This window comes from Hemiscyllium ocellatum, chromosome 31 (assembly GCF_020745735.1).
Source record: "Hemiscyllium ocellatum isolate sHemOce1 chromosome 31, sHemOce1.pat.X.cur, whole genome shotgun sequence".
NCBI classification, from domain to species: domain Eukaryota; kingdom Metazoa; phylum Chordata; class Chondrichthyes; order Orectolobiformes; family Hemiscylliidae; genus Hemiscyllium; species Hemiscyllium ocellatum.
The window spans coordinates 34,333,097-34,359,716 of record NC_083431.1 but is presented as its reverse complement, the minus strand read 5'-3'; the positions used below and the strand labels follow the sequence as shown (position 1 = coordinate 34,359,716).

At 42.3% G+C, this 26,620-nt stretch overlaps 1 protein-coding gene across 5 annotated transcripts in view; it reads left to right on the top strand.

Annotated features, from left to right (window-relative positions):
* The window catches only part of slc5a2 (solute carrier family 5 member 2), a 67,086-nt gene extending 42,703 nt beyond the window's left edge, over positions 1 to 24,383 (top strand). The window contains exons 7-15 of one of the 5 annotated variants that reach the window (XM_060848419.1): positions 400 to 629; positions 3,911 to 4,046; positions 13,734 to 13,841; positions 15,163 to 15,313; positions 15,517 to 15,685; positions 21,925 to 22,140; positions 23,359 to 23,427; positions 23,929 to 23,965; positions 24,169 to 24,383. In XM_060848419.1, coding sequence (XP_060704402.1) covers positions 400 to 629; positions 3,911 to 4,046; positions 13,734 to 13,841; positions 15,163 to 15,313; positions 15,517 to 15,685; positions 21,925 to 22,140; positions 23,359 to 23,427; positions 23,929 to 23,965; positions 24,169 to 24,383 — 1,331 coding nt within the window. Of the gene's footprint in view, positions 1 to 399; positions 630 to 3,910; positions 4,047 to 13,733; positions 13,842 to 15,162; positions 15,314 to 15,516; positions 15,686 to 21,924; positions 22,141 to 23,358; positions 23,498 to 23,928; positions 23,966 to 24,162 lie in introns of all 5 variants that reach the window. The other 4 variants (XM_060848415.1, XM_060848420.1, XM_060848418.1 and 1 more) reach the window with 4 other exon arrangements.
* Positions 24,384 to 26,620: the final 2,237 nt, after the last annotated feature.

Below are 26,620 nucleotides of genomic sequence, written 5' to 3'. Positions count from 1 at the left end.
CTGAGGAGGATTGATGAATGGGAGCCTTAGAGATGTGTATTAGAATATAACTTGCCTCCACACATCTAATACTAACGCTCAATTCCAACACTGATGATACATGTAAATAATGAGAAAACAAAAGTGTCAAAGTATATTGGAAAAACAGGTGCAAAGAAGAAAGAATGTTCGAATATAGTAAAGTTTACTTGGGCATCTTAAAGTGAGGACATGCTGTACCTTAAATATTTTGTTCAGTCTAATTGCTGAGAAATAAAAGAAAGAGAGATATTCAGGTACCCAGGGTAGTGGATGGCGGAACCACAAAAGATAATTCCTAGTCAGAGAAATCTGAGTTCCAAAGGAAAGTGTAAAAGGATTCCAGCATTAACCTGTCGATTCCTCTCCCACCTTCCACAGCTTTCCATGAAGTTGGAGGCTACCAAGCTTTATTTACCAAGTACAAAGAAGCTGTGCCAAGCATTCATGATTCAACAAATCCTCTCAGCTATAACATATCTGACAAATGCTACCTTCCTCGTGCTGATTCATACAACCTTCTGCGAGATGCTGTCAGTGGTGACCTTCCGTGGCCAGGATTAATCTTTGGCATTACCATCGTCGGAGTGTGGTTCTGGTGTAGTGATCAGGTTGCTGAGTAATTGAATCATAGTTCTTTTGAAAAAAAAATATAAAAGACGCTGCAATAGTAACTTTGTTCTTTCAACAATGGGACTTGGGCTTGTATCCAATGTTAGGTAACCAGACGTGCATTACAACATGTGTTAAGGACAGCAAGCCTGAATGGTATGTTTGTTAGAAATAGAAAGAGGCTCAGATATTTCAACTGGCAAGAAGGTGCTAAGTGTTTATATTTGAAGACAATTACAGGAACCTGTGCACAAACAGTGGCTAGACTATGAGTTTCCAATGACTCAGAAACATGTTGAGAATGTTGAACTAAAAAGGGTTGTGCTTTCAACAGTCTATTTACATTCAAAATAGTAGAGTCAGGCTCTCAAGATTGCTTAGTATCATTTCTAACCATATACAAGTTCCACATGATGCCGGTTGCTTTAGGAATGGACTTTGAGAGTGGAACATTCAGAATATCCCGAAAAAAGATTCATTTGCAAGATTATTCTCTCCTGATCATGGAGAAGGAGAGCAACAAGAGGCAACAAGATGCTATTGTTCACCAGTGAGGAATGAGGTTGGGAACTTGTGCTCAGATTGAAAAGATTTCATCCAGAGTTAAGATGGTGCTTAAAGGTGCACCTAGCTTGCACTAGAAGACAAATCTCCAGGGAAAGAGAAACTCACTATGAAAAACACTTAAGATTAAAAGATCCCAGACTGTGAAAGGACAAAAACAGAAGTAAACCCTTGGCAGTAAAGAATCATTTTGGATTGAGATGAATTAGCTTTATTGTCACATGTCACAGAGTCATAGAGATGTACAGCACAGAAACAGACCTTTCGGTCTAACTCGTCCTTGCCGACCACATATCCTAATTAATCTCGTCCCATTTTGCCAGCGCTTAGCCCATATTCCTCTAAATCCTTCCTACTTATGTACCCATCCAGATGTCATTTAAATGTCATAATTGTACCAGCCTCCACCACTTCCTGTGGCAGCTCATTCTATATATGCACCACTCTCTGCGTGAAAAAGTTGCCCTTTAGGTCCTTTTTAAATCTTTCCCCCTCACCCTAAACTTATGCCTTCTAGTTCTGCACTACTCCACACACCCCCAACCCAGGGAAAAGACCTTGTCTATTTACCCAATCCATGCCCCTCATGATTTTATAAACCTCTATAAGGTCACCACTCAGCATCTGATGCTCCAGGGAAAATAGCCCAGCCTATTCAGCTCTCCCTATAGCTCAAATCCTCCAAACCTGGCAACATGCTCTTTAATTTTTTTCCTCAACTCTTTCAAGTTTCACAACATCCTTCCAATAGGAGGGACATCAGAATTGCACACAATATTCCAAAAGTGGTCTAACCAATGTCTTGTATCACTGAAACACAACTCGTAGACTGAATGTTCTGACCAATAAAGGAATGCATGAAAAACACCGTCTTCACTATCCTAACTATCTGCGACTCTACTCTCAAGGAGCTATGAACCCGCACTCCAAGGTCTCTTTGCTCAGTAACACTCCCCAGGACCTTCCCATTAAGTGTATAAGTCCTGCCCTGATTTGCCTTTCCAAAATGCAGCAACTCACATTTATCTAAATTAAACTTCACCTGCCACTCCTTGGCTCATTGGCCCACCTGATAAAGATCCCTTGCGCTCTGAGGTAACCTTCTTCGTTGTCCACTACACCACTAATTTTGGTGTCATCTGCAAAATTACTAACTATACCTCATATGTACAAATCCAGATCATTTATATAAATGATGAAAAGCAGTGGACCCAGCATCAATCCTTGTGGCACACCACTGGTCACAGGCCTCCAGTCTAAAAAGCAACCCTCCACCACCACTCTGTCTGATCTGTGTGATCTAACCTTGCTACCAGTCTACTACGAGGAACCTTGCCGAATGCCTTATTGAAGTCCATATCGATCACATCCACCACTCTGGCCTCATCAATCCCCTTTGTTACTTTTACAAAAATTTCAAGTTTGTGAGACATGATTTCCCACGCACAAAGCTACGCTGACTCTCTATAATCAGTCCTTGCCTTTCCAAATGCACGTAAATCCTGTCCCTCAGAATTCTCTCCAAAAACTTGCCCATCACCGATGTCAGGCTCAACAACCTATAGTTTCCTGGCTTTTCCTTACCACCTTTCTTAAATAATGACACCATGTTAGCCAACCTCCAGTCTTCCGGCACCTCACCTGAGACTATCAATGATACAAATAACTCAGAAAGGGGCCCAGAAATCACTTCCTTAGCTTCCCACAGAGTTCAAGAGTACACCTGATCAGGTCCTGGGGAATTTATCCACCTGTATGCATTTTTAGACATCCAGCACCTCCTCCTCTGTACTATGGACATTTTGGCAAGTACTCAGATGAATGCAGTGAAAAGTTTACAAGTTGCCGTATTATAGCATCATCTTAGGTACCTAGGCACAGATGCTTAAGAACAAATTCTTAGGGAAACAGATTAGAAAAGTAAAGAAGTAAAAGGTCTAACATTACAGATCATTACTGGTTTGGTTCTGAGAGAACTGAGTTCCACTTAAAGGACAGGATACAGTATATCTGTGCATTTTTAATTGAACTAAAAGGAAAAGGAGAATATTATATTTTATGGTTTGAAATATAAGTTGCGGACCTGGAAAGACAGGGATGAAATTGAGAATGGTATGGCCAGGAGTGGCAGATAAGTCCTAAGAACAGGAGTGCCATTTGCAAAGAACAGAGGTGATAGGCAAGAACAGGAAGGTCAGGGTTGAAAAGCCTGAAAGTAGGAGCAAAATGATTCAGGAATGAAGCAGGATACAGGTGATGGAAGCCTGAAAAAATTGAGAATTATGCAGGGAAGAGGTTAGAAGCCACTGAGAAGTGTGTGTTCATTCAACTTGAAGGGTAAAACTGGGGCAAGGCAGTAGGTATGAAAAAAACTGCTCAAATGTAACAATGAAATGCTACACAGGCAATGAGGCTGGGAAGTGGGTGGTGGAGAAACCATCACACTGTTAAAGTAGGGCTCCTGATTCAAAATCGGGGTCACTCTACTGAATGGGGAGAGTAGAAAAAGTTTTATCTAATCTTTGCTGTATCTCAGCACAGAGTGATTGACAGGGTAATACAGAGAGAATTTTAATCTGTATCTAACCTATAATGTATTTGATAATATGCTAGGAGTACTTGTCACCTCAGTTGATGCTGAATTCCCCAGGAAAAAAAATTTGAATCTCTTCTTTTGAGATGTTTCTAACAAGAAGATCTCACCCTACTTTTACAGGTCATTATCCAGCGTTGTCTTGCTGCTAAGAACCTGACACATGTGAAGGCTGGTTGTGTCCTGTGTGGCTACATAAAGCTTTTGCCCATGTACCTGATGGTTTTACCAGGCATGATCAGTCGAGTACTTTACCCAAGTAAGTTTTCTGGATCACTTTCCTATTTGCTTTGAGCCAATGAATTCTTGCAAATGGACACACAAACCAATATTGGTTGAGTATTGACTTGTACTTTCAGAAGACCTTTTTTTGGAGTTCCCTCCAAAACTGACTACATTGAGCATTAATGTAGGAGGTACAGACCAGTACGAAGTGTGAGATTTCACTAACGCTACTGCATAATAATAATGGGAGGTGATGTTGCCAGCTTTAAACTAGCAACTTCCTAATCTCACTTATTTTCTTGTGTGGAGTTGAATCCCTACTCCTGTTAATGGGAGCAGGGAACCTTTAAGCCAATTGCTTTAAGCCAATACCATAACATTGAGTTACCAGTCTAAGTATCCTATGCTGTGCATATACTGTCCTTGAGGCTGCTGCTTTCTTAAGCTAAGACTCTTCAACTTCTTAGGTAAGGTAACACTCCTTCATTTACAGGTTGTCATTTGGTTATCAAATGCAACTATCTAGTGCAGTGCATAGGACCTCATTCTGGATTGGAATCTTCTGTCTTACTGATGTCAAACCAGTATGGTCAGCTACATCTAAGTGTTACATGGATCTTATTGCATCACATAACATACCATCTCTTCTTGTGCAACGCTCACTGCAGCTTGTTGCAGACTGTTCCCAAAGCTCATAGACTTCTGATGCTCATTATACAAATTCTCAGGTTCTCTTAGTAAAGGCAGCATTTACATCCATATCCACCAAACTGTTTTCTTTAATCCATTCATGGGAGGTGGGTATCACTGCCAGTGTTGATTGCCCATTCCTATTAGCTCCTGAGAAGATGGTGGCTAGCCACCTTTTTGAACCACTACAGTCCATTTGTTGGTACCAGTCCAGTATCTGAAAAGTCACAAATAAGGCTTAACATTGTAATCATCAGCATAATGCCCCACTTCTAATCTTATGATGGATGGAAGGTCATTGAGGAACAAGTTGAAAATGATGGAAACTAGGACATTATCTCAGTAACTTGCAGAGATGTTCTGGAGCTGACATGACCAAACTCCATCAAATGTTCGGGACACCACCCACGCCCTCCACCTCCTCCATGATTTCCGCTTCCCCGGTCCCCAACGCCTTATCTTCACGATGGACATCCAGTCCCTGTACACCTCCATCCCCCATCACGAAGGACTCAAAGCCCTCCGCTTCTTCCTTTCCCGCCGCACCCACCAGTACCCTTCCACTGACACCCTCCTTCGACTGACTGAACTGGTCCTCACCCTGAATAACTTCTCTTTTCAATCCTCCCACTTCCTCCAAACTAAAGGAGTTGCCATGGGCACCTGCATGGGCCCCAGCTATGCCTGTCTCTTCATAGGATATGTGGAACAGTCCATCTTCCGCAACTAGTCTGGCACCACCCCCCACCTTTTCCTCCGCTACATCGATGACTGTATCGGCGCTGCCTCGTGCTCCCACGAGGAGGTTGAACAGTTCATCAACTTTACCAACACCTTCCATCCCGACCTCAAATTCACCTGGACTGTCTCAGACTCCTCCCTCCCCTTCCTAGACCTTTCCATTTCTATCTCGGGCGACCGACTCAACACAGACATCTACTATAAACCGACTGACTCCCACAGCTACCTGGACTACACCTCCTCCCACCCTGCCCCCTGTAAAAACTCCATCCCATATTCCCAATTCCATCGTCTCCGCCGCATCTGCTCCCAGGAGGACCAGTTCCAATACCGTACAGCCCAGATGGCCTCCTTCTTCAAGGACCTCAGACTCCCCCCAGACGTGATCGACGATGCCCTCCACCGCATCTCCTCCACTTCCCGCTCCTCCGCCCTTGAGCCCCGCCCCTCCAACCGCCACCAAGACAGAACCCCACTGGTTCTCACCTACCACCCCACCAACCTCCGTATACAGCGTATCATCCGCCATCATTTCCGCCAACTCCAAACGGACCCCTCCACCAGGGATATATTTCCCTCCCCTCCCTTATCAGCGTTCCGCAAAGACCACTCCCTTCGTGACTCCCTCGTCAGGTCCACACCCCCCACCAACCCAACCTCCACTCCCAGCACCTTCCCCTGCAACCGCAGGAAATGCAAAACTTGCGCCCACACCTCCTCCCTTACTTCTCTCCAAGGCTCCAAGGGATCCTTCCATATCCGCCACAAATTCACCTGCACCTCCACACACATCATCTATTGCATCCGCTGCACCCGATGTGGCCTCCTCTATATTGGGGAGACAGGCTGCCTACTTGCAGAACGCTTCAGGGAACACCTCTGGGAGCCCGAGCCAACCAACCCAACCACTCCGTGGCTCAACACTTTAACTCTCCCTCCCACTCCACCAAAGACATGCAGGTCCTTGGACTCCTCCATCGCCAGAACATAACAACACAACGGTTGGAGGAAGAGCGCCTCATCTTCCGCCTGGGAACCCTCCAGCCACAAGGGATGAACTCGGATTTCTCCAGTTTCCTCATTTCCCCTCCCCCCACCTTATCTCAATCGATTTCCTTGAACCTCAGCACCGCCCTCCTAACCTGCAATCCTCGTCCTGACCTCTCCACCCCCACCCCACTCCGGCTTATCACCCTCACCTTGACCTCCTTCCACCTATCACATCTCCATCGCCCCTCCCCCAAGTCCCTCCTCCCTACCTTTTTAGCCTGCCTGGCACACTCTCCTCATTCCTGAGGAAGGGCTCTGGCCCAAAACGTCGAATTTCCTGTTCCTTGGATGCTGCCTAACCTGCTGTGCTTTAACCAGCAACACATTTTCAGCAAACTCCATCAAACACAATCATCTTCATTGAAGGGCTTGTCGTGTGAGGAGCAGTTGAGGACTTTGTGTCTCTACTTCATTGAGATCCCCCTCATCCTTCTAAACTCTTTGAAACATACAAAACACTAAGAGGCCTGGAAAGAGTGGAAATGGAGAAGATGTTTCCACCAGCAGGACAGACTAGGACCCTGGGGGCACAGCCTTAGAGTGAAGGGATGACCCTTTAGAACTGAGATGAGGAGAAATTTCTTCAGCCAGAGGGTGGTTAATCTGTGGAACTCACAGAAAGCTGTGCAGGCCAAGTCAATGAATGTATATACGGCAGAGATAGATAGATTCTTGATTACTAAGGGGACGAAGGGTTATGGGGAGAAGGCAAGAGAATGGGATTGATAAACATATCAGCCATGGGTTGAACAGTGGAGCAGCCCTGAGGAGCCAAATGGCTGAATGCTGACCTGAATATAATGGTCTTAGGTATGACTCCCAACCACTGGAGAGCTTACATCAGATTCCCATTGACTCCAGTAGTATTAAGGCTCCTTGATGCCACTCTCAGTCAACTGCAGCCATTATATGAAGGATAGCCACTCTGAGCTCACCTCACCTCTGGTACACAATTTTCTCATCCATGTTTAAACTAAGGTTATAGTAAGGTTAGGAATCGAGTGTCTCTGACAGAACCTATGTTAAATGTCAGTGAGCAGTTTATTACTGAGCAGGTGCTGCTTGATGGCACCAGTGACGACACCTTCCATTGCTTTACTGACGATCAAGAGTAGACTGATGGGACAGTAATTAGTCAGGTTGGATTTGTCCTGCTTTTTTTGGTTCAAGACATTCCTGGGCAATTTTCCACATTGTTGAGTTGATGCCAGTGTTGTAGCTGTACTGGAACAGCTTTGCTATGTGTGTAGCAAGTTCTGGAGCATGCATCTAGTGCTCCTGCCAGAGTGATGTCAGGACCTGTAACCTTTGTACTGTCTAGAGCTCAAACTGTTTTTCGTGTGGAATGATTTAAATTGGCTGAAAACTGGATTTGTGGTGCTGGCTGTCTCTGGAGGAGGCTGGGATGAATCATCCACTTGGCACTTTTGGCTGTAGATTGTTATGAATGCTTTAGCATTATCTTTAGCATTGATGCATTGGGCTCCTCCATCACTGAAAATGAGAGTATTTATGGAGTGTCCTCCTCCAGTGACTTGTTTAATTGTCTAGCATTGTTCACAACTGGATGTGGCAGGACTGCAGAACTTAGATCTGATCCATTGGTTGCGGAATCACTCAGCTCTGCTGATCATTTGTTATTTATGTTGTTTGGCAGTCCTGTTTTATAGCTTCATGAGGATGATTTTTAGGTATGCCTGGTGCTGCTCCAGGCATGCCCTCTTGCACTCTTCACTAAACCAGACTTGATCCCCTGGCTTATAGACTGAAGGGTGTGCCAGACCATGGGATTACTGATTGTGTTGGAGTATGATTCTGATACTCTTGATGGCCCACAGTGCCTCATGGATGCCCAGATTTGAGTTGGTAGATCTGTTCGAAGTCTATCCCATTTAACAGGAGGACAAGATTCCACAAATATCCCTACCCTGAGTGATGTCAGAATCCAGCATGTCAGTATAAATGACAATGCTGAAACAATTGCAAACATCTTCAGCTACAACTGCCAGGAACATGATTCATTTCAGCCACATTCTGAAGTTTCCAACATCACAGACACTAGTAATCAACCAATTCCTTTCACTTCACATGATGTCAAATAATGGCTGAAAGCACGGTATATAACAAAAGAGGAGAAAGTGAGGACTGCAGATGCTGGAGCTGAATATAACAAAAGACCCTGATGACATACCAGCAGAGTATTGAAGATCTATGCTTTAGAGCTGGCTGCACGCTTAGCCAAGTTGTTCCAACACAACCACAACACTGCCATCTGCCAGACAATGTGGAAAATTGCCCAGGTACGTACTGTCCACAAAAAGCAAGACAAATCCGACCCAGCCAAATACTGTCCTGTCGATCTATTTTCAATCATCAGCTAAGTGATGGAAGCTGTTGTCAACAGTACTATCAAGCAGTACTTGAGCACTGATAACCTGCTCACTGATGCTCAGTTTCCATTCCATCCACGTCACACAGCTCCTGAACTCATTCGACACTTGGTCCAACTATGGATAAAAGAGCTGAATTCCATAGGTAAGTGAAAACGTAGCCTTGGCATCAAGACAGCATTTGACATGGTATTGAATCAAGTAGCACTGGCAAAATTAAGGTCAAAGGAACTCAGAGGGGAAACTCACCATTGGTTAGAATCACACCCAGAACAAAAGAAGACATTATGGTTATTGAGATTCAATCAACTGAGCCCTGAGACATTACTTCACAAATTCATCCATCCTAAACCCAACCGGTTTCAGTTGCTTCTCCATAAGGTCAGGAGTGGTTTACTGATAATGTCACAAATGGTACTGAACATTGTGCTTTCCCAGATGCTAAAGCAGTTCATATCCACATGCAGCAATATGTGAACAATGTTCAAGATTGGGCTGATAGGTCACAAGTACCAAGCAAAGACTGTATCCAACAAGATAGAATATAATAATTCCCTCTGAATTTTCAATGGCAATACTATTATTGTATTCCCATTATCAACATCCAGGGGTCACAATAGACCAGAATCTTAACTGGACCAGCCACATAAATGCAATGGCTACAAGAGCAGGTCAGAAAGTGGGACTTCTATGGTGAGCAATTCCCCCTCCTGACCCCTCAAAACCTGTCCAACATCTACACAGTTGTAGACACAAATGTGATGGAATAGTCTCAAATTGCCTGGGAATCATGCAGTTCCACTAACACTCAAGAAGCTCAACACCATCAACAAAACACGCTTCTTGGTTGGCACCCAATATAACATCTTAAATATTTATTGGTAAAGTGTTGCTGCAATGTATACTGTCCCCAAGATACACTGTGGCAACTTGCTAAGACTCCTTTGACAACACCGTTCAAATATTTGATCTCTATTAAATAGAAGGGTGAGGGTGGCTAATGAATAGACGTCTGCCAGAAGGGCTGGTTTATAATGGAATGTAGTAGTAATGTCAGTAGACTAGTAATAGCAAAGACTTGAGGGAAATGGGTTCAATTTTCACCATCCCTGCTTAATAAATCTGGAATACAAAGCTGGCCTCAGTAATAGTGTCATTGACCATGAAGCAGGCTGCTTCAATAAAAGAGGAAGATCTGCTGTCCTTAACTAGTCAGGCCTAAATGTGTCTCCAGAGCCACAGCAACATGGTTGACTCTTTGCTGCTCCCAGAAATGGCCTGACAAGCCACTGAGTTCAAGGGTAATTAAGGATGGGCAGCAAACACTGAGTTTGCTAGTGAAATCCCCTTCTCATAAAAGAATTAAGAAACAAAATCTTCTTCAGCCTCTGACTTGGAATGATATGATCCTGTCATGGAATCAAAAACCTGGCAATCTAATTCTAATAGCACTGCAGATATAGCTCTGCCTCATGGACTGAAGCCTTTCAAGAAGGCAGCTCACCATCATGCTTTCAGCAGTAATTAGGTTGGCCTTACCACCATAATTATGAAGTTCTTCAAAAGACTGGTCATGAACTCAAAACGACCAGCTTGTCCCGAACCCATGCAGTTTGCCTGCTGACATAACAGGTCCACAGTGGATGTCATCTCCTTTTCTCTGCACTCTTCCCTGGAATATCTGGACAACAAGGCCGCCTACATCAGACTCCTGCTCATCGACTACAGCTCCACCTTCAACACCATTACCCCCTCCAGGCTGATCCCAAAACTCCGAGACTTAGGTCTTGGCTCCACCCTCTGCAACTGGGTCCTTAGCTTCCTGACTCATTGACAGTGATCAGTGAAGATGCACAACTGACTTCCTCCTCCATGATAACATTCAATACTAGAAACCCCCAAGGATGTGTTCTTAGCCCCCTACTGTACTCCCTGTACACCCAAATATGCAACCAAATTCCAAATGAATACCATTGACAAGTTTTCTGATGACACCAGCATGGTAGGTCAGATATCAAACAATGATGAGTCAGAATACAGAATGGAGATAGAGGGCTTGGCAATGTGGTGCAATAAGAACAACCTCTCTCTCAATGTCAGCAAAATGAAAGAACTGATCATTGACTTCAGAAAGAAAGGAGGAGAACACGCCCCCATCTACATCAATGGAGCGGAGGCTAAGACGGTTGAGAGAGTCAAGTTCCTTGGAGTGATGATGACAGACAACCTGTCCTGGATTTCCATGTAGGTGCGACGGTCAAGAAGGCACAACAATGTCTCCTCAGGCTGTTTAGAAAATTTGGCATATTCCTAAGGACCCTCACCAACTTCTACAGATACCTCATAGAAGCTGTCCAGATACATAATGGCCTGGTATGGCAACAGCGCTGCCCAGAATCATAAAAAACTATAGAATGACATGTGCACAGCCCAAACCATTATGGAAGCCAGTCTTCCATTCTTGGACTGCATTTACACCTCTCGTTGCTGCAGAAAGACTGCCATCATCAAAGACCCATCCCATCCCAATAATGCTCTCCTCCAATCTCTTCCATCAAGCAGAAGATACAGAAGCTTGAACACATACCAACAGGTTCAAGAGCAGCTTCTTCACTGCGGTTGTCGGACTGATGAATGGACTCTCTAACTTCAAATAATGTAGTTTTTGTTAATCTTGCATACATCCTGTCCATATAACTTGTGTGTCTCACTGTGTCCAAGTTTTTTTCACTCTATAATCTGTACATCCTTGCTTACTAGGATCTGCCTGTACTGCTCATAAACAAAGCTTTTCTCTGTACACATGACAATATTTCAAATTAATCAATAATTCTGGTGTTGCCAAATCTATCTCCATTCTACCAACTCATTAGCTAAATCCCCAATGCTGCAGGTAGATGCTAGTTTGAGCGTTTAAAATTTAAATTTACAGCCCTCGTTGTAATCTCATATTCTCATTAGATTTCTCCATCCTGACTACATAACAACAGAAGATTTAAAGTTTTGCCCTGAAATCTGTTTTGGAAATGGAAGAAGTTGGTTAGAGATTGAGAATAACTTTTACTGCTTCTCCAGTTTAGAATGAAATTCATTTTGTATCTTACTCAGGCTTTCCCAAAACTGAGTGCATTCAGTGAAATAGTTTTTCCTTTATGTAAATTGCTTTAACTAACTTGAGAGTATGTGACTGGACAGTGGTCATTACACTGCCTCACTAATGCGAACATTTGATCAACGTCTCAGCCAATATTCCATTTTAGTATGGCTCATTAGAGAAGAGGTTTACAACCAGAGGTCTGTGAGAATGTTTAAGAGCAAAAATAGACTCAGAACATCGAAGCAAAACACACCAAATGAGAGGTCCTAGGAGAAGCAACTGGGTGAACTGAAGATCAATCACAAGGTATGGTCACATGTATCCCCACACAGAGATAAGATTGATCTCAAGATTGATAGATTCAGAGACCGCTATCAGCTTTTTAGTGGCTAACTGTATACCATTGGACATCTCTTCACCTCAGATAGATCAAATTGATTACCTCTTTGGTCACTAGCTTGTGAATGTATCAGTCAGAAAATGCTCTTTCCACTACTGCCTTTTTTCTCAGGAAAGGTATAGCCATAAAGTTTGACAGAGCCTTTACAGACAACATTTATCTAAAGGAGATGAATGAACATGCTCATGATAGTTACCAGAAAACTAGCCCAGTGCACTCAATCTCTCTGTGGAGACACCAATTCACCAACTTCCCTTATTCAACTGCAACCAGGACAGCTAAATAGCATGAAATTTTGAATAAGCTCCTCCCAGAGAAAATTGGGCTTGGAACTGCAGAACAATATACACCTGCCCATAGTTATAAACATCAGAGGAAAATGCACAATTGTTAAAAGGCTCTGGCTGTACATTAATCAATTGGAAAGCAAGGGTCATTTACTCGTGGGGCTACTGTGGGTGATTTGGTGACAGGGAAGACAAATATTCTGTTGTGCAAGAACACTTCTGAATTTAGAAAAAAAAAGAAAGTGCACAGAGGAAGATTCTTGTGGTGCAGGGGTAGAGTCTAAGGCGATGAAATCTGCATTCATAATCCTACCTACTCCAGAGGTTCACAATAATGTTGCTGAGCTAGTGAATTAGAAGTGTTTTTAAAAAAAGAAAATGCACAATGGGAAGCATTAAGACTCAACCATCGAAGACAACACTTTTTCAGGAGGGCTATGTCCTAATGTCCTAATTTAAACATCAACTCTGAAAATTATTTCAGTTTACCATTTTCCTCATTTTGCTGATTCCTGTCTGTGTGAATTTTTTTTGACTAATTATTTCCCGTTTGGATTTGATCCCTACAGGTAACTTTCCATTTTCAGAACAATTTTTCTTTACAGGCTGAGTTACAGAACATTTACTTTCAACATTTTGGTTAATTATTTCCCATTTTAATGCATTTTGGTTGGAAGTACCTAAACATCTTGTCAAACTTTCTGCTCAGTACCATCAATAAGTTTTACCTTCAGTCAAAGAAAACTACAAATAAATGTATATTTAATAGTTGAATTAATTTCAGTATAAAAATGGGGTTTAAAGTGTCCAGAGGCACTGCAATAGTGTCTCTAGCTCTAACCCTGAATGCCTGGTTTAAAGCTTATCTGTCCCAGGAGTAGGATGTAACATGTCTGAACAGGTTGGTATAAAAAAAACTCATCGTGTTACGTGTGCACCTATGACAATTTGTTATAGGAAGGACAGAGCTCTGAAGCAAACAATCTTAAGAACCACTTTGAATTAGAAGTTAATTTGGAGCAAATTTGGAAAACCCATTCTAACGATTCAATTTTTTTCCCCACAGATGAGGTTGCTTGCATTGTGCCAGAGGAATGTGAAAGGATCTGTGGCACATCTGTTGGTTGCTCAAACATTGCTTACCCAAAGCTGGTGGTTGCATTGATGCCCAATGGTACGTCATCGGTTAAACTATAAAACCCAAACTCCTTCATCTGCACTTCCCATTCCTAAATCCTCTCTGCAATTGATTCAGAGCTTATCCCACTGATTTCTCTAGTTCTTTCCATTCTACTGCCTCATATGATTGACTTGCTGCTGGGGCAATGATTGTCTCATGGTATGTTGCAAAATGGAGGAAGTGAGGACCACAAATCACAGCCGGTCAGACAGCATCCGAGAGTCAATGTTTCGAGCGTAAGTTCTTCATGTACATGTCATGTTTATGTCTTCATCTTCATGGTCATGTTCAGGGGAGTTTATTCCATTACAGGGAATATAGTGATTGACACTGAACTCTTTCTTAATGAATGTTGACAGACATAGCAATTTCTAGTAGAGCAATTGTACAGCAATCAAGAGCAAGGTTTTGTCAAATCCTAATGCAAGGACACCACAGCCAATTGTAACACATCACCCATGCCTTATTGGCAGTGAATTCAACCAAGGCTAGTGATGGAATTTGGATTAATCCTCAACTAAATAGTACAGATCCATATTGGATAAATTACCTCAGCCTTGTTTTTCATTCTTTTTTCAAAGGAGCTCAAACACAGAGATCCTCACCTCAGTCTTCCCATCTCTCTAATTCAAGTTTAATGCCACTATTCCAACATTTCCTATTATATCCTTGATTACATGATATTTTAGAGTCAATGTGTGGTGGTAATGCCACTGCAAGAGCAATCTAGCCAATATTCTAGGGACACAGCTTCAAGTCCCATAACAACAGGAGCTACATAAATTTGAATTCATTTAACAAGGCATTGAAAACTATTAATGGTGACCATGAATCCTATGTTAATTGTCATGAAAACCCATCTGGTTTACTAATATGCTTTAGGAAATAAGCTATCTTTACCTGGTCCAGCCCATGCATGACTTCAGATTCATACTAAAAACTCTTATATGCCCACTGAAGTAATCTAGCAAGCCATTCAGTTCAGAGGCAGTTGGAGATTGGCTGACTTTGCCCACATTGTGAAATAGTAAATATATATATATTTCAATGTTCTCAGTCACTGCCCACAATTTACGGTGTTGATGTCTTACTCTATTTTTCCTATTGTTTCTCAGTGTATCTCCCGTTTGATCCCATAGTTCTATAACATGTGTCCTCTATATATTTCTCTCTTCCCTTGTGTCACAACTGGACGTCACATGATTTCCCAATGTGTCCACCTATGTATTGCATTAAGTCCACTCTTTATACATATCCAACATTCCCAATATCCTAGCCTACAATTGGCTCACTTTCTCTGTGTATCTCCTGACAGGGCTGCGTGGGTTGATGCTTGCCGTGATGTTGGCTGCTCTCATGAGTTCACTAGCATCCATCTTTAACAGCAGCAGCACACTTTTCACCATGGACATCTGGGCAAGGTTCCGGAAGGGGGCCAGCAACAAAGAGTTGATGATTGTTGGCAGGTAAGGATTCATTAAGAGGGCGTGGGACTGTTTCAGAAGACCATTAAAGATTAGTGTAGCCATACAGGCCATTCTGAAGAATAACAGCACGTGCTTCACCATCACCTTTCCCCAACCTCTGCAGAATTCTGCAATGACAAGGTGTAAATGAAGGTTTAACTGTTGAAACACTTTGATTTACATATGCTTCGTCTCTTCCTCAGGGTCTGGATTCTTTGTATTGTTGCAATCAGCATTGCTTGGATCCCTGTGGTTCAGGCAGCACAGAGCGGGCAACTCTTTGACTACATCCAGTCTGTCACAAGCTACCTAGCACCACCCATTGGTGCAGTTGTCCTGCTTGGAGTCTTTGTGAAAAGAGTCAATGAACCAGTAAGAAGCCCTTCTGATCCAAGTTGACAGCAATTTACAGAATGAATTTTCATATTCATGTCTATACTATCCAACAGAGTTCCTAGTTCAGGTACAGCATAGGTTAGATTCAAAGTGAAGTTCCATCAAGGATACACAAAGCAGGTGCACCCTGAGTTAAATGCTGAGTGAAGGGGTCCAAAATTCTCTGATTATTTGGGAGGGAAGGTATATTAGAGCTCTAATAAAGAAAACCAAAATTTGAAATAAGATCCTTTGAAATCGTATATGTCAAAGTTATATTCCTTCGCAAGTGAAATTGGCTCCTGGCAGAATATATGACAGATTCAAAGTGTTGCCTCCTTGCAGGTCAGGGCAATGGAGTGAAAAGTTGTTGTCCAGAAATACTGCCATTTCCATCAGAATTTCAACCAACATACAAGTTTATATGAATAGGAAACAAGTTACCAGCATAAATTGTCAAATCAATTTGTATTCATGGGTTTTAATTTTAGAAAATCATAGAATCCCTGCAAAGTGGAAACTGGCTATATCACTCCTGTAAAGAGTACTTCATCATATCGCTGCATTTCCCATGGCCAATCCACCTAACCTGCACATCTTTGCACTGTGGGAAGAAACTGGAGCACCCAGAGAGGACCCATGCAGGACGTGTAAATTCTACATAGACAGTCACAAGCATGGCGGCTCAGTGGTTAACACTGCTGCCTCACAGTGCCAGAGATTTTGGTTGATTGATTCCAGCCTCTGTGTGGAGTTTACACATTCTCCCTGTGACTGCAAGGGTTTCCTCCAGGTGCTCCAGTTTCCTCCCATAATCCAAAGATATGCAGTTTTGGTGAATTGGCCGTGCTAAATTGCCCATAGTGTTCAGGGACGTGTAGGTTAGGTGCATTAGTCATCAGGGGTAAATGTGGAGTTAAAGGTTAGGGGCATGGGTCTGGGAGGGTTACTCTTTGGATTGTTGGTGTGGATTTGTTGGGTCATATGGCATGTTTCCAAACTGTAGTGATTCTATGATTAACTCAGGAGTATAGTACTGTGAGGCAGCAGTGCTCACCACTGAGCCACTGTGTCACCCAATTTACCAAACCTTTAGACTGAAATATCAGGTTTGATGGAAGCAATTAGAGCTTTTTTCTCTTGGTTCTGCTGCTAAAACAAATCTGCAAACTACTTTGATGTAGTTTTAGGCAGAGCAATACTTTTCTTCCTATCATGAACCCAAACGAAGGGGTTTATTGCAGGCAAAATAAGTGTAGAAATAAAGTGAACACCAGATGAGGATACAGCTGAAAATCGACGATGCCCTCCACCGCATCTCCTCCACTTCCCGCTCCTCCGCCCTTGAGCCCCGCTCCTCCAACCGCCACCAAGACAGAACCCCACTGGTTCTCACCTACCACCCCACCAACCTCCGCATACAACGTATCATCCGCCGTCATTTCCGCCACCTCCAAACGGACCCCACCACCAAGGATATATTTCCCTCCCCTCCCCTATCAGCGTTCCGCAAGGACCACTCCCTTCGTGACTCCCTCGTCAGATCCACACCCCCCACCAACCCAACCTCCACCCCCGGCACTTTCCCCTGCGACCGCAGGAAATGTAAAACTTGCGCCCACACCTCCACACTCACTTCCCTCCAAGGCCCCAAGGGATCCTTCCATATCCGCCACAAGTTCACCTGTACCTCCACACACATCATCTATTGCATCCGCTGCACCCGATGTGGCCTCCTCTATATTGGGGAGACAGGTCGCTTACTTGCGGAACGCTTCAGAGAACACCTCTGGGCCGCCCGGACCAACCAACCCAACCACCCTGTGGCTCAACACTTTAACTCTCCCTCCCACTCCACCGAGGACATGCAGGTCCTTGGACTCCTCCACCGGCAGAACATAACAACACGACGGCTGGAGGAGGAGCGCCTCATCTTCCGCCTGGGAACCCTCCAACCACAAGGTATGAATTCAGATTTCTCCAGTTTCCTCATTTCCTCTCCCCCAACCTTGTCTCAGTCGGTTCCCTCAACTCAGCACCGCCCTCCTAACCTGCAATCTCCTTCCTGACCTCTCCGCCCCCACCCCACTCCGGCCTATCACCCTCACCTTGACCTCCTTCCACCTATCCCACCTCCATCGCCCCTCCCCCAAGTCCCTCCTCCCTACCTTTTATCTTAGCCTGCTTGGCTACTCTCTCTCATTCCTGATGAAGGGCTTATGCTCGAAACGTCGAATTCCCTATTCCTGAGATGCTGCCTGGCCTGCTGTGCTTTGACCAGCAACACATTTTCAGCTGTGATCTCCAGCATCTGCAGACCTCATTTTTTACCAGATGAGGATACAACAAGGTATTCTTCAGCTAAAGTGTACAGATGTTTTCTATGGAAGCATCCAATCTTTTGGTTATTTTATAATAGCTAGGTCATACAAACAATCATTTCCTCCCACACAAGCGACTGCCTTTGGGCTAAGATGGAGGTCAACTGAATAATTGGCTCACAATTAGATTAGATTAGATTAGACTTACAGTGTGGAAACAGGCCCTTCGGCCCAACAAGTCCACACCGACCCGCCGAAGCGCAACCCACCCATACCCCTACACTTACCCCCTACCTAACACTACGGGCAATTTAGCTTGGCCAATTCACCTGACCCGCACATCTTTGTGACTGTGGGAGGAAACCGGAGCACCCGGAGGAAACCCACACAGACACGGGGAGAACGTGCAAACTCCACACAGTCAGTCGCCTGAGTCGGGAATTGAACCCGGGTCTACAGGCGCTGTGAGGCAGCAGTGCTAACCACTGTGCCACCGCGCCGCCCACAATGTGGGCAGCTATCACGTAGTTGAGAGGCAGGCTCTTCTTTTCTCTTAATTTTGTGTGTTCTATGGTTATAATTCATCTGAGACAAAGTTAAATTAAGTTTTGTACTGTCTTACTTCCATGTTCTGATTAGGTCATTGAGTTTTTCCTGGATTCCTGAGAATCTAAGAACCACCAATCTCTACATAATTTTTGTCCCATGGCTGTCTCTAAGCATATCCATCACATAAACCAACTCAACTGCTACGATTGGTCACGTAGTACTTAAAGGAGAGCCCAGTGATACATACTTTGAATCCTCCAATGATTATTCTAAAAATGACATCAATACTTTTTGAGCTATTTCATGGTAATCTCTCAGGACTCCTTTTATTATCTTAAAATTATCTCCTTAAAAAATAACACACAGAGTAACTCAGCCATGTGAAACACTGTCTTCCTGTGTCCTCTGGCCCAAAGTATATCATAAATCAATTTATATGAAATAAAATACTGCAAAACTACCTCCAAAGATTGCACCAACTGCAATAAAACTGACAGCTTTTGCGCTTAATTCCACTTACAGCCATTTGTGCATTCCCATGCTTAACTATTCAATCAACATAAAGATTAATTCTATTATTATAATTAATTGATTCGAGCAATTCCCTATACAAGATTGTGCGACTACAAGTGTACTTAAGCCCCACTCCATAGTTACACTGTCAGTTTTAGACTCAAACTATGTTCCCGTCCCTTACGGTTGGCTAAGGAATGGATCATGGATTCAAAACACCTGATACCTTGAGATAGGATTCAAAGGCAGGTCCCAGGCACAAAAGGTCAACATGATTAATGCACAGAGATAGACTGTCCCTTAATCAAACAATGCTATTCCAGAAATTGTACCATCAGTATACCTTAGTCACCAAAATGCCCAATTATTTTGCTTTGGTGCTGTTATCCAGAATTTAAAAAATGACTTTCACTGGGCTTTTTCAATAAACTGAAAATAATCTGTTCATTATAATAAAAAATGTGGGAAAACTGGCATTCACAGCATAATCCAGAATCAGAACTACTTCCCTTTTTAATCCCAAACAAATGCACTTGCATATGTACAGGACAACGGCAATCCTGTGGAGATGATTTGCAAAAAAAAAAACCCTTGGATGTGGGTTTGCTCGCTGAGCTTTCGTCTGAAAGGTTCATTTTCAGACGTTTCGTTACCTTACTAGGTAACATCTTCAGTGGACCTCAGGCGAAGCCATGCTGAAAATTTCTGCTTTCCTGTTATATGTTTGGGTTTCTTTGAGTTAGTGATGTCATTTCCTGTGGTGATGCTATTTCTTGTGGTGAAGTCACTTCCTGTTCCTTTTCTCATGGGGTGGTAGTCAGAGTCTAACTCGATGTGTTTGTTGATAGAGTTCTGGTTGGAATGCCATGCTTCTAGGAATCCTCATGTGTGTCTTTGTTGGGCTTGTCCTAGGATGGATGTGTTGTCCCAGTTGAAGTGGTGTCCTTCCTCATCCATATGTAAGGATACTAGTGAGAGAGGGTCAAGTCTTTTCGTGGCTAGTTGGTGTTCATGTATCCTGGTGGCTAGTTTTCTGCCTGTTTGTCCAATGTAGTGTTTGTTACAGTCCTTGCATGGTATTTTGTAAATGATGTTAGCTTTGCTCATTGCCTGTATAGGGTCTTTTAAGTTCATTAGCTGCTGTTTTAGTGTGTTGGTGGGTTTGTGGGCTACCATGATGCCAAAGGGGGTCTGAGTTGTCTGGCAGTCATTTCCAAGATGTCTTTGATGTAGGGGAGAGTGGCTCGGGTTTCTGGACGTGTTTTGTCTGCTTGTTTGGGTTTGTTGCTGAGAAATCGGTGGATTGTGTTCATTGGGTACCCATTCTTTTTGAATACACGGTATTGGTGATTTTCCTCTGCTCTGTGTAGTTTCTCTGTACTGCAGTGTGTGTTTGCTCATTGAAATAATGTTCTGATGCAGCTTCATTTGTGGGTGTTGGGATGATTGATTCTGTAGTTCAATATTTGGTCTGTAAGTATCCTCTAGTATCCTCACATGCAGATGAGGAAGGACACCACTTCGACCGGGACAACATATCCATCCTAGGACAAACCAAATAAATACACACACGAGAATTCCTAGAAATATGACATTCCAACCGGAACTCTACTAACAAACACATCGAGTTAGACCCCATCTACTACCCCCTGAGAAAAAGGAATAGGAAGTGACATCATCACAGGAAAATGACATCACTGACCCAAAGAAACCCAAACATATAACTAGAAAACAGGAATTTTCAGCGTTGCTTCGTTTGAGATCCACTGAAGATGTTACCTAGTAAGGTAACAAAATGTCTGAAAATGAACCTTTCAGCTCAGCGAGCAAACCTACGTCCAAAACCTCAACCTGAGCTACAAATCTTCTCAAAATATGCTAAAAAAAACCCTTATCTACCAATAGTTTTTAAAAGAAAGGGCATATTTTGAAAACTCCTCACAGTCCACCAAGATTTTTGTTAACAAAATCAGATTACTGACAGCAATTTTAGCACAGTGTCTTGCTCGCATGGCCACTTGACTTTCCTCGGCATGCTGCAATCCTCCAGAGAATCACAGTCCAAACTGGAGAAACAACATCTCATCTTCAGATTAGGTACTTTACAACCTTATAGATTTAATATTGAGTTCAACACCTTCAGATTGTGAACTCACTCCCATTTCTTCTCATTCTTTTAGCTTGACTTGTTGCATTCTCTGTCACCATGTCCTATCTCCCCTCCCCCCACTCCAGTGGGACCATCTGTACTTAACAGGCTGGTGGTTAGGTACATCATTGTTCTGTCATCCTCACTTTCCAATCAGTTAATCTGCACTATCAGCACCCTTTTGCACCCAGCATTCCAGTTCCCCACTACTGCATAAATGCTGTCCCGTCAGCTTTGATGGAGAGTCATCAATACTCAAATGTTAGCTTGCTCTGTCTCCACGGATACTGCCTGACTCGCTGTGACCTTCAGCATTTTTGTTGTTTTCAGTTCAACTAGCTCAAAGCCATATACTAATGGAACATCGGATTCCCAAATTTTACCTGGAGAATGGAAGAGTGTCTATCTGCCATCTTCCGAACCTTACAGCTGCTTCTCTTCTTTTTCTGACTCTTTAGATGTTTGAGGTAGAAGTCAAACCCAGCCAGAGTTGTTAGGGAACCATCAGTATAAAGGCAGGTATTCCAACAATTAATGACAGTCAACCCTTTAGATTCCAGAAGTGTTCAAACAGTTCAATAGTTTACAATTTTTCACATATTTACTAGTGTTACATATACATACAGATATTTATGGATTTGATACCTGGTGGCTAATATATGCAGTACTTGTTATGAGTGGCTTCTTGTTCATTCCCCCTGCAGGGTGCTTTTTGGGGCTTGATTGGTGGCTTGGCAATGGGCCTCTCCCGGATGATTGCTGAGTTTACCTATGGCACGGGCAGCTGCATTTTCCCATCATCCTGCCCTTTCATCTTCTGTGGAATCCATTACCTACACTTTGCCATCATCCTGTTCACCTGCACATGTGTGCTAGTGCTCATCATCTCCTTTTGCACTCCATCAATTGAAGAAAAACATGTGAGTTCTGGTAAACGAATATCTGTTTCTTTACCTGATTATAACAAGGAGAAGATGGGAATCTATTTCTCTTTGCATTCAATACACTATATCTTTTCTCACCCTGTTTCTCTTTCTTTTTGTGTCTGTCATCGTCTTTCACTTCAGCCTGTTTCTTTCTCATTTCTAAGCTCTCACTGATAAATTATTTATGTTACTGAGAAAGAAAGAGAGGAATAAGAAGAATCAAAGGGAAGGAAAGAAAACGAAAGAGAGAAACAGAAGGCTGAGCATTCATATTTTATTTTCTGATGAGATATCGATATTGATGGCAAAGCCAATATTTGGTGCCTTTCTCTATTTGTCCTTGAAATAAATGGCTTGGTAGGCCATTTCAGAGAGCAGTCAACAGTCAACCTCAATACTATGGATCAGGCCAGACCAGGTAAGGATGGCAGATTTCCATCCTCAAAAGACAAAATGAGTGAACGAGAGGGGCTTTTGCAACAATCAGTGGTTGTTTCACAATTACTATGACAACCTCTTAATCCTAACTTTTTACTCCATCAGATGCAATGATGAGATTTAAACCTCTGTCACCTGGTTTGCCTGAATATTGTAGAAGTGATAGAGGTTACTCGGACTTTACATCTTGCCCTGTCATGACAAACACAAGAATGCAAACTTCAAACAATCATTGCAATTTATACTACAAGAGGAAACGGATGCTGATTTATTGACAAATTGCTCCAATCAATTAAGATGTTCCTGTGGAAAAAGCAACACAGACCTGTAGTCTTCCCTGCTTATAGATAATTCAAAAAAGGAACCAAACTTTAATATATTCCTTTGACTTACAGAGAATGAGGACCTCATTCACTACAATTAAAAAGAAATATATTCGAGGCTTGTGAATTACCCATTAGCATTCTTATTTTCTCCATGGCCTTGCCTCAGGAAACATAGTGACTTGGAAACTATTCACCACTATTTTTCTTTCCTCTGGTAGTATACATTGTTGTGACCATCTGAAATTTGGCATTCTTGCATTTGTCTTGATCAGAATATGATGAAACATTCAGAGGTATGCCTATTTTTTTCAGCAACATTCAAGCTCCATTACTGCCAAGAGCGTGTATAATATGATGAGTTAATAGACAGGACAGCACACAGAGGAATACAATATAACCATTAGTGACTGAAGCAAGTTTAAAAAACAGTAGCTGTTTGACTTTGTAGCTTCATCGGCTCGTGTACAGTCTCCGCTACAGCCAAGAGAAAAGAATTGAGTTGGATATTGTGGACAAAGTTAAACCAAAGATCCAAACACAAGAAGAAGCAGAAAATGGCACAATTGACAAGCACCCAGTGACAACAGGTACTCACTCTATAAATAAGGAGTTGCTAATACCACAAAGTAACAAGATTAAACTAAAGGAAGGGAGTCAGAAATTTAAATTGAATATTTTTTGAACACTGAGTGAAATGAGTGCTTAAATATATAAATCGCAATGTGAGTTCAGAACTAAAACATGAGTATAGTGAGTCCATAATGAGACAAAAAGATTAAAAAAAGGTTACTCCCATAGAATCAAATGTGGATCAGGCTACCAGCTAAATCATTGAGTGTTGTGCCAGAAACATCTTCAAAACAGCTAGACAGTTCAAAACAACTGTATAGAAATATCCTGAAAATTCTGTACATAGAAAAAGTCAAAGTTGCATGGAACACTATGTTTTACTGTGTTGCTGGAACCATGGAATGCCACCTGAGGAATGTGACTCGTAAGTTACATAGATGAGAGGTAGTTTGATAATGTGACCAATCGAAGTCTGGACATAAGCAGCAGCAATTGAATTAGCCTACTGCAATAAAGTTAGATGTAATGGGAGACTAGTACTTTAATGTTGGATTTGAGATGCATCACATAAGTGGAAACAATGTTCTAACTTCAGAATTAGGAATGGGAATTGTAATGGGTTTAGTGTTCAAACTTACATCTCAAAAACAATATTCATGAATTCATTCTTTACTTGTTTCATTTGCAGAACCAAAGCAAAGAAAGCATCTCTTCATCCGTTGCTTGAGTTGGTTCTGTGGAATTAACTCAGAGTCAGGGCCAGAACCAACAGAAGAGGAGAAGGCAGAGGCCATGAGGAAAATGATAGACATCAGTGAGAATAGGATCTGGAGTACTGTAGTTAATATAAATGCCATTGTAATGATGTGTGTTGCACTCTTTCTGTGGGGCTTTTATGCTTAAAAAAGTATATATGCTTCTTCTCTTTCCGAGCTGTAGCCTCCTAATATAAACAATTTCATTGTTGCCAACCTGGTTTGAACAACCTTTCCTCCAGGGCATACATTATGTCTGTTTCTCGTGTCCATATTGGATCTCTGTCTTCAATTTCTGGTTCTCCTTCACTTTTGGATAACTTTCAAACTGTCCCTTGAACTTATGTCCAAAGTACAAAACAAGTATTGGTTCACCAACAGTTTAAAGAATATTCCAAAAACCTAGCTATTCAAGATCAACTCAGTCGAGTAACAACAAGTAGAAGTGCAGACTTTTTCTGACCTGACATGACCTTATGTTGGATGAATGGAAGGCCATAAGAGAGAAAATTCTGCAGGAGGAAATCCAAAACTTGAAGGCACAACACTCTGGACTGTCCATGGACATCGTCTCCATGTAAAATGTTTACAGTATAAAGATGCATTTTGTATCAGATGTAGCTCTGTCATAACACTCATGCCTCTGAGTCAAAATGTGGGTTTAGATGTCACTCTAGGTCCATGAACTGAATAAATAATCCAGGCTCACAATTCAATGCTGTCTTTCAGTTGAGACATCACCTAAACCACCTGTGCCCCCACAAATGGATAGAAATGGTCCCATGACACTATTCAAAAGGAAAAGAATTGAAGTTCTCCCTGTTTTCCAACTCCAATATTTATCTCACCAACTGCATTACTAAAATAGACTATCTCATTGCATTTTGTCAAACCGTTTCTTTCCAACTGAGTTGTTTCTTATACTTCAGTGACTATATTTCAAAATTACTTAGCAAAAAATAAAGAACTGTAAATGCTGAAAATCTGAAACAAAACCAGAAGTTTCTGAAGAACCTCAGCAGGTCTGACAGGATCTGTGGAGTGACAGCAGAGTTAACATTTGAGGTCCAGTGACCCTTTCTGTTCTGAAGAATGGTCTCTGGTCCCAAAACTGACAAAAATTTCTGTTGGCTGCAAAGTACTTTGTATCATGGTATCATGAAAAGCACCACCTTCATGCAAATCTTTCTTTATTCTGGTTGATTTTAAATATTTTTATAGTTCCAAATTAATAGAAATTTAAATGGACAAATGATATTTGGAATAGCACTTGAGTTCTACAAATGTTCTGATCGCAGTTATATTCATTCCCCACCATTCCATTGACAAAGGGACTCCGTTCTCCACCCAATGACCAAGGCAACTCTTCACTTGCCACCAAGCCAGCTCACAAACATTGCCTGACACGCAACAGCCCATTTCTTGATCCTCTGGGCACCCTTTTCCCATTCCAATCCATCAAAGATGGTATTCTTGCAAACGAAAACAGCAATAGTTGCTGGAAATTGTATTTCTCAAAAGGTCTTGCATTTCTAACTCTCCTTAGCTTTCTGCTTTTATTTAAAGATGGCATTTTTATTCTCTCCTGTTCAACAGAACAAAAGTGCTGGCACCCCATGCACTAATAACAGTCTCAGCCTATTCATACATATACTGTACACTCCCACTGGCTCCAATCACTCATCATCCCCATCACCTGCAAAATTAGCAGCTGCACACAGTGGGGGAGAAGTGGGAGGGGTGTACCTCACTCACAGTAAATAATCATCCATACCCTCCACCATCAGACTGGTGTACTCAATGGGTTTAATAGTCAGTTGTTTGGCTCATGTAGTTCACACAAATCTATGTGTATAAAACTTCCTGGCTTTCTGCTGAGGTTATGACAGCATTTTGTTAAATTTAAACAAAGAACTGCAGACTCTGGAGATCTGAAGCAAAAACATGCCACATCTGGCAGCATCCCTAGAGAGAAAACAGAGTTAATGTTTCAAGTCTGGTGACTCTTGAACAGAACCCTGACACAAAACGTTAACTTTGCTTTCTCCCCACAGATGCTGTCAGACCTGCTGATTTTCACCTGCAATTTCTGTTTTTGTTTTGCTTCCTGTTTGGTATCGGTTTCAATTAAGTGATACACTGAGGCCCACTGAGACTGAATCTAAACACCAGCGAAGAAAATCTCACTTGAAAATCATCCTGTTTTTTTTTCTGGGAACCACTGTTCAAAATGTTCAGTTCATCATCAGAAACCCAAAGAACTACACGTAAAAACTGAGCTGATATTCCAGTTGCTTTCACTGGTATCAAGAACAACAATGACAAGCAACATTTTAAATAATAAGTTAACATTTCTAATTAAGTTCAGGTTTTAACAAATGTATC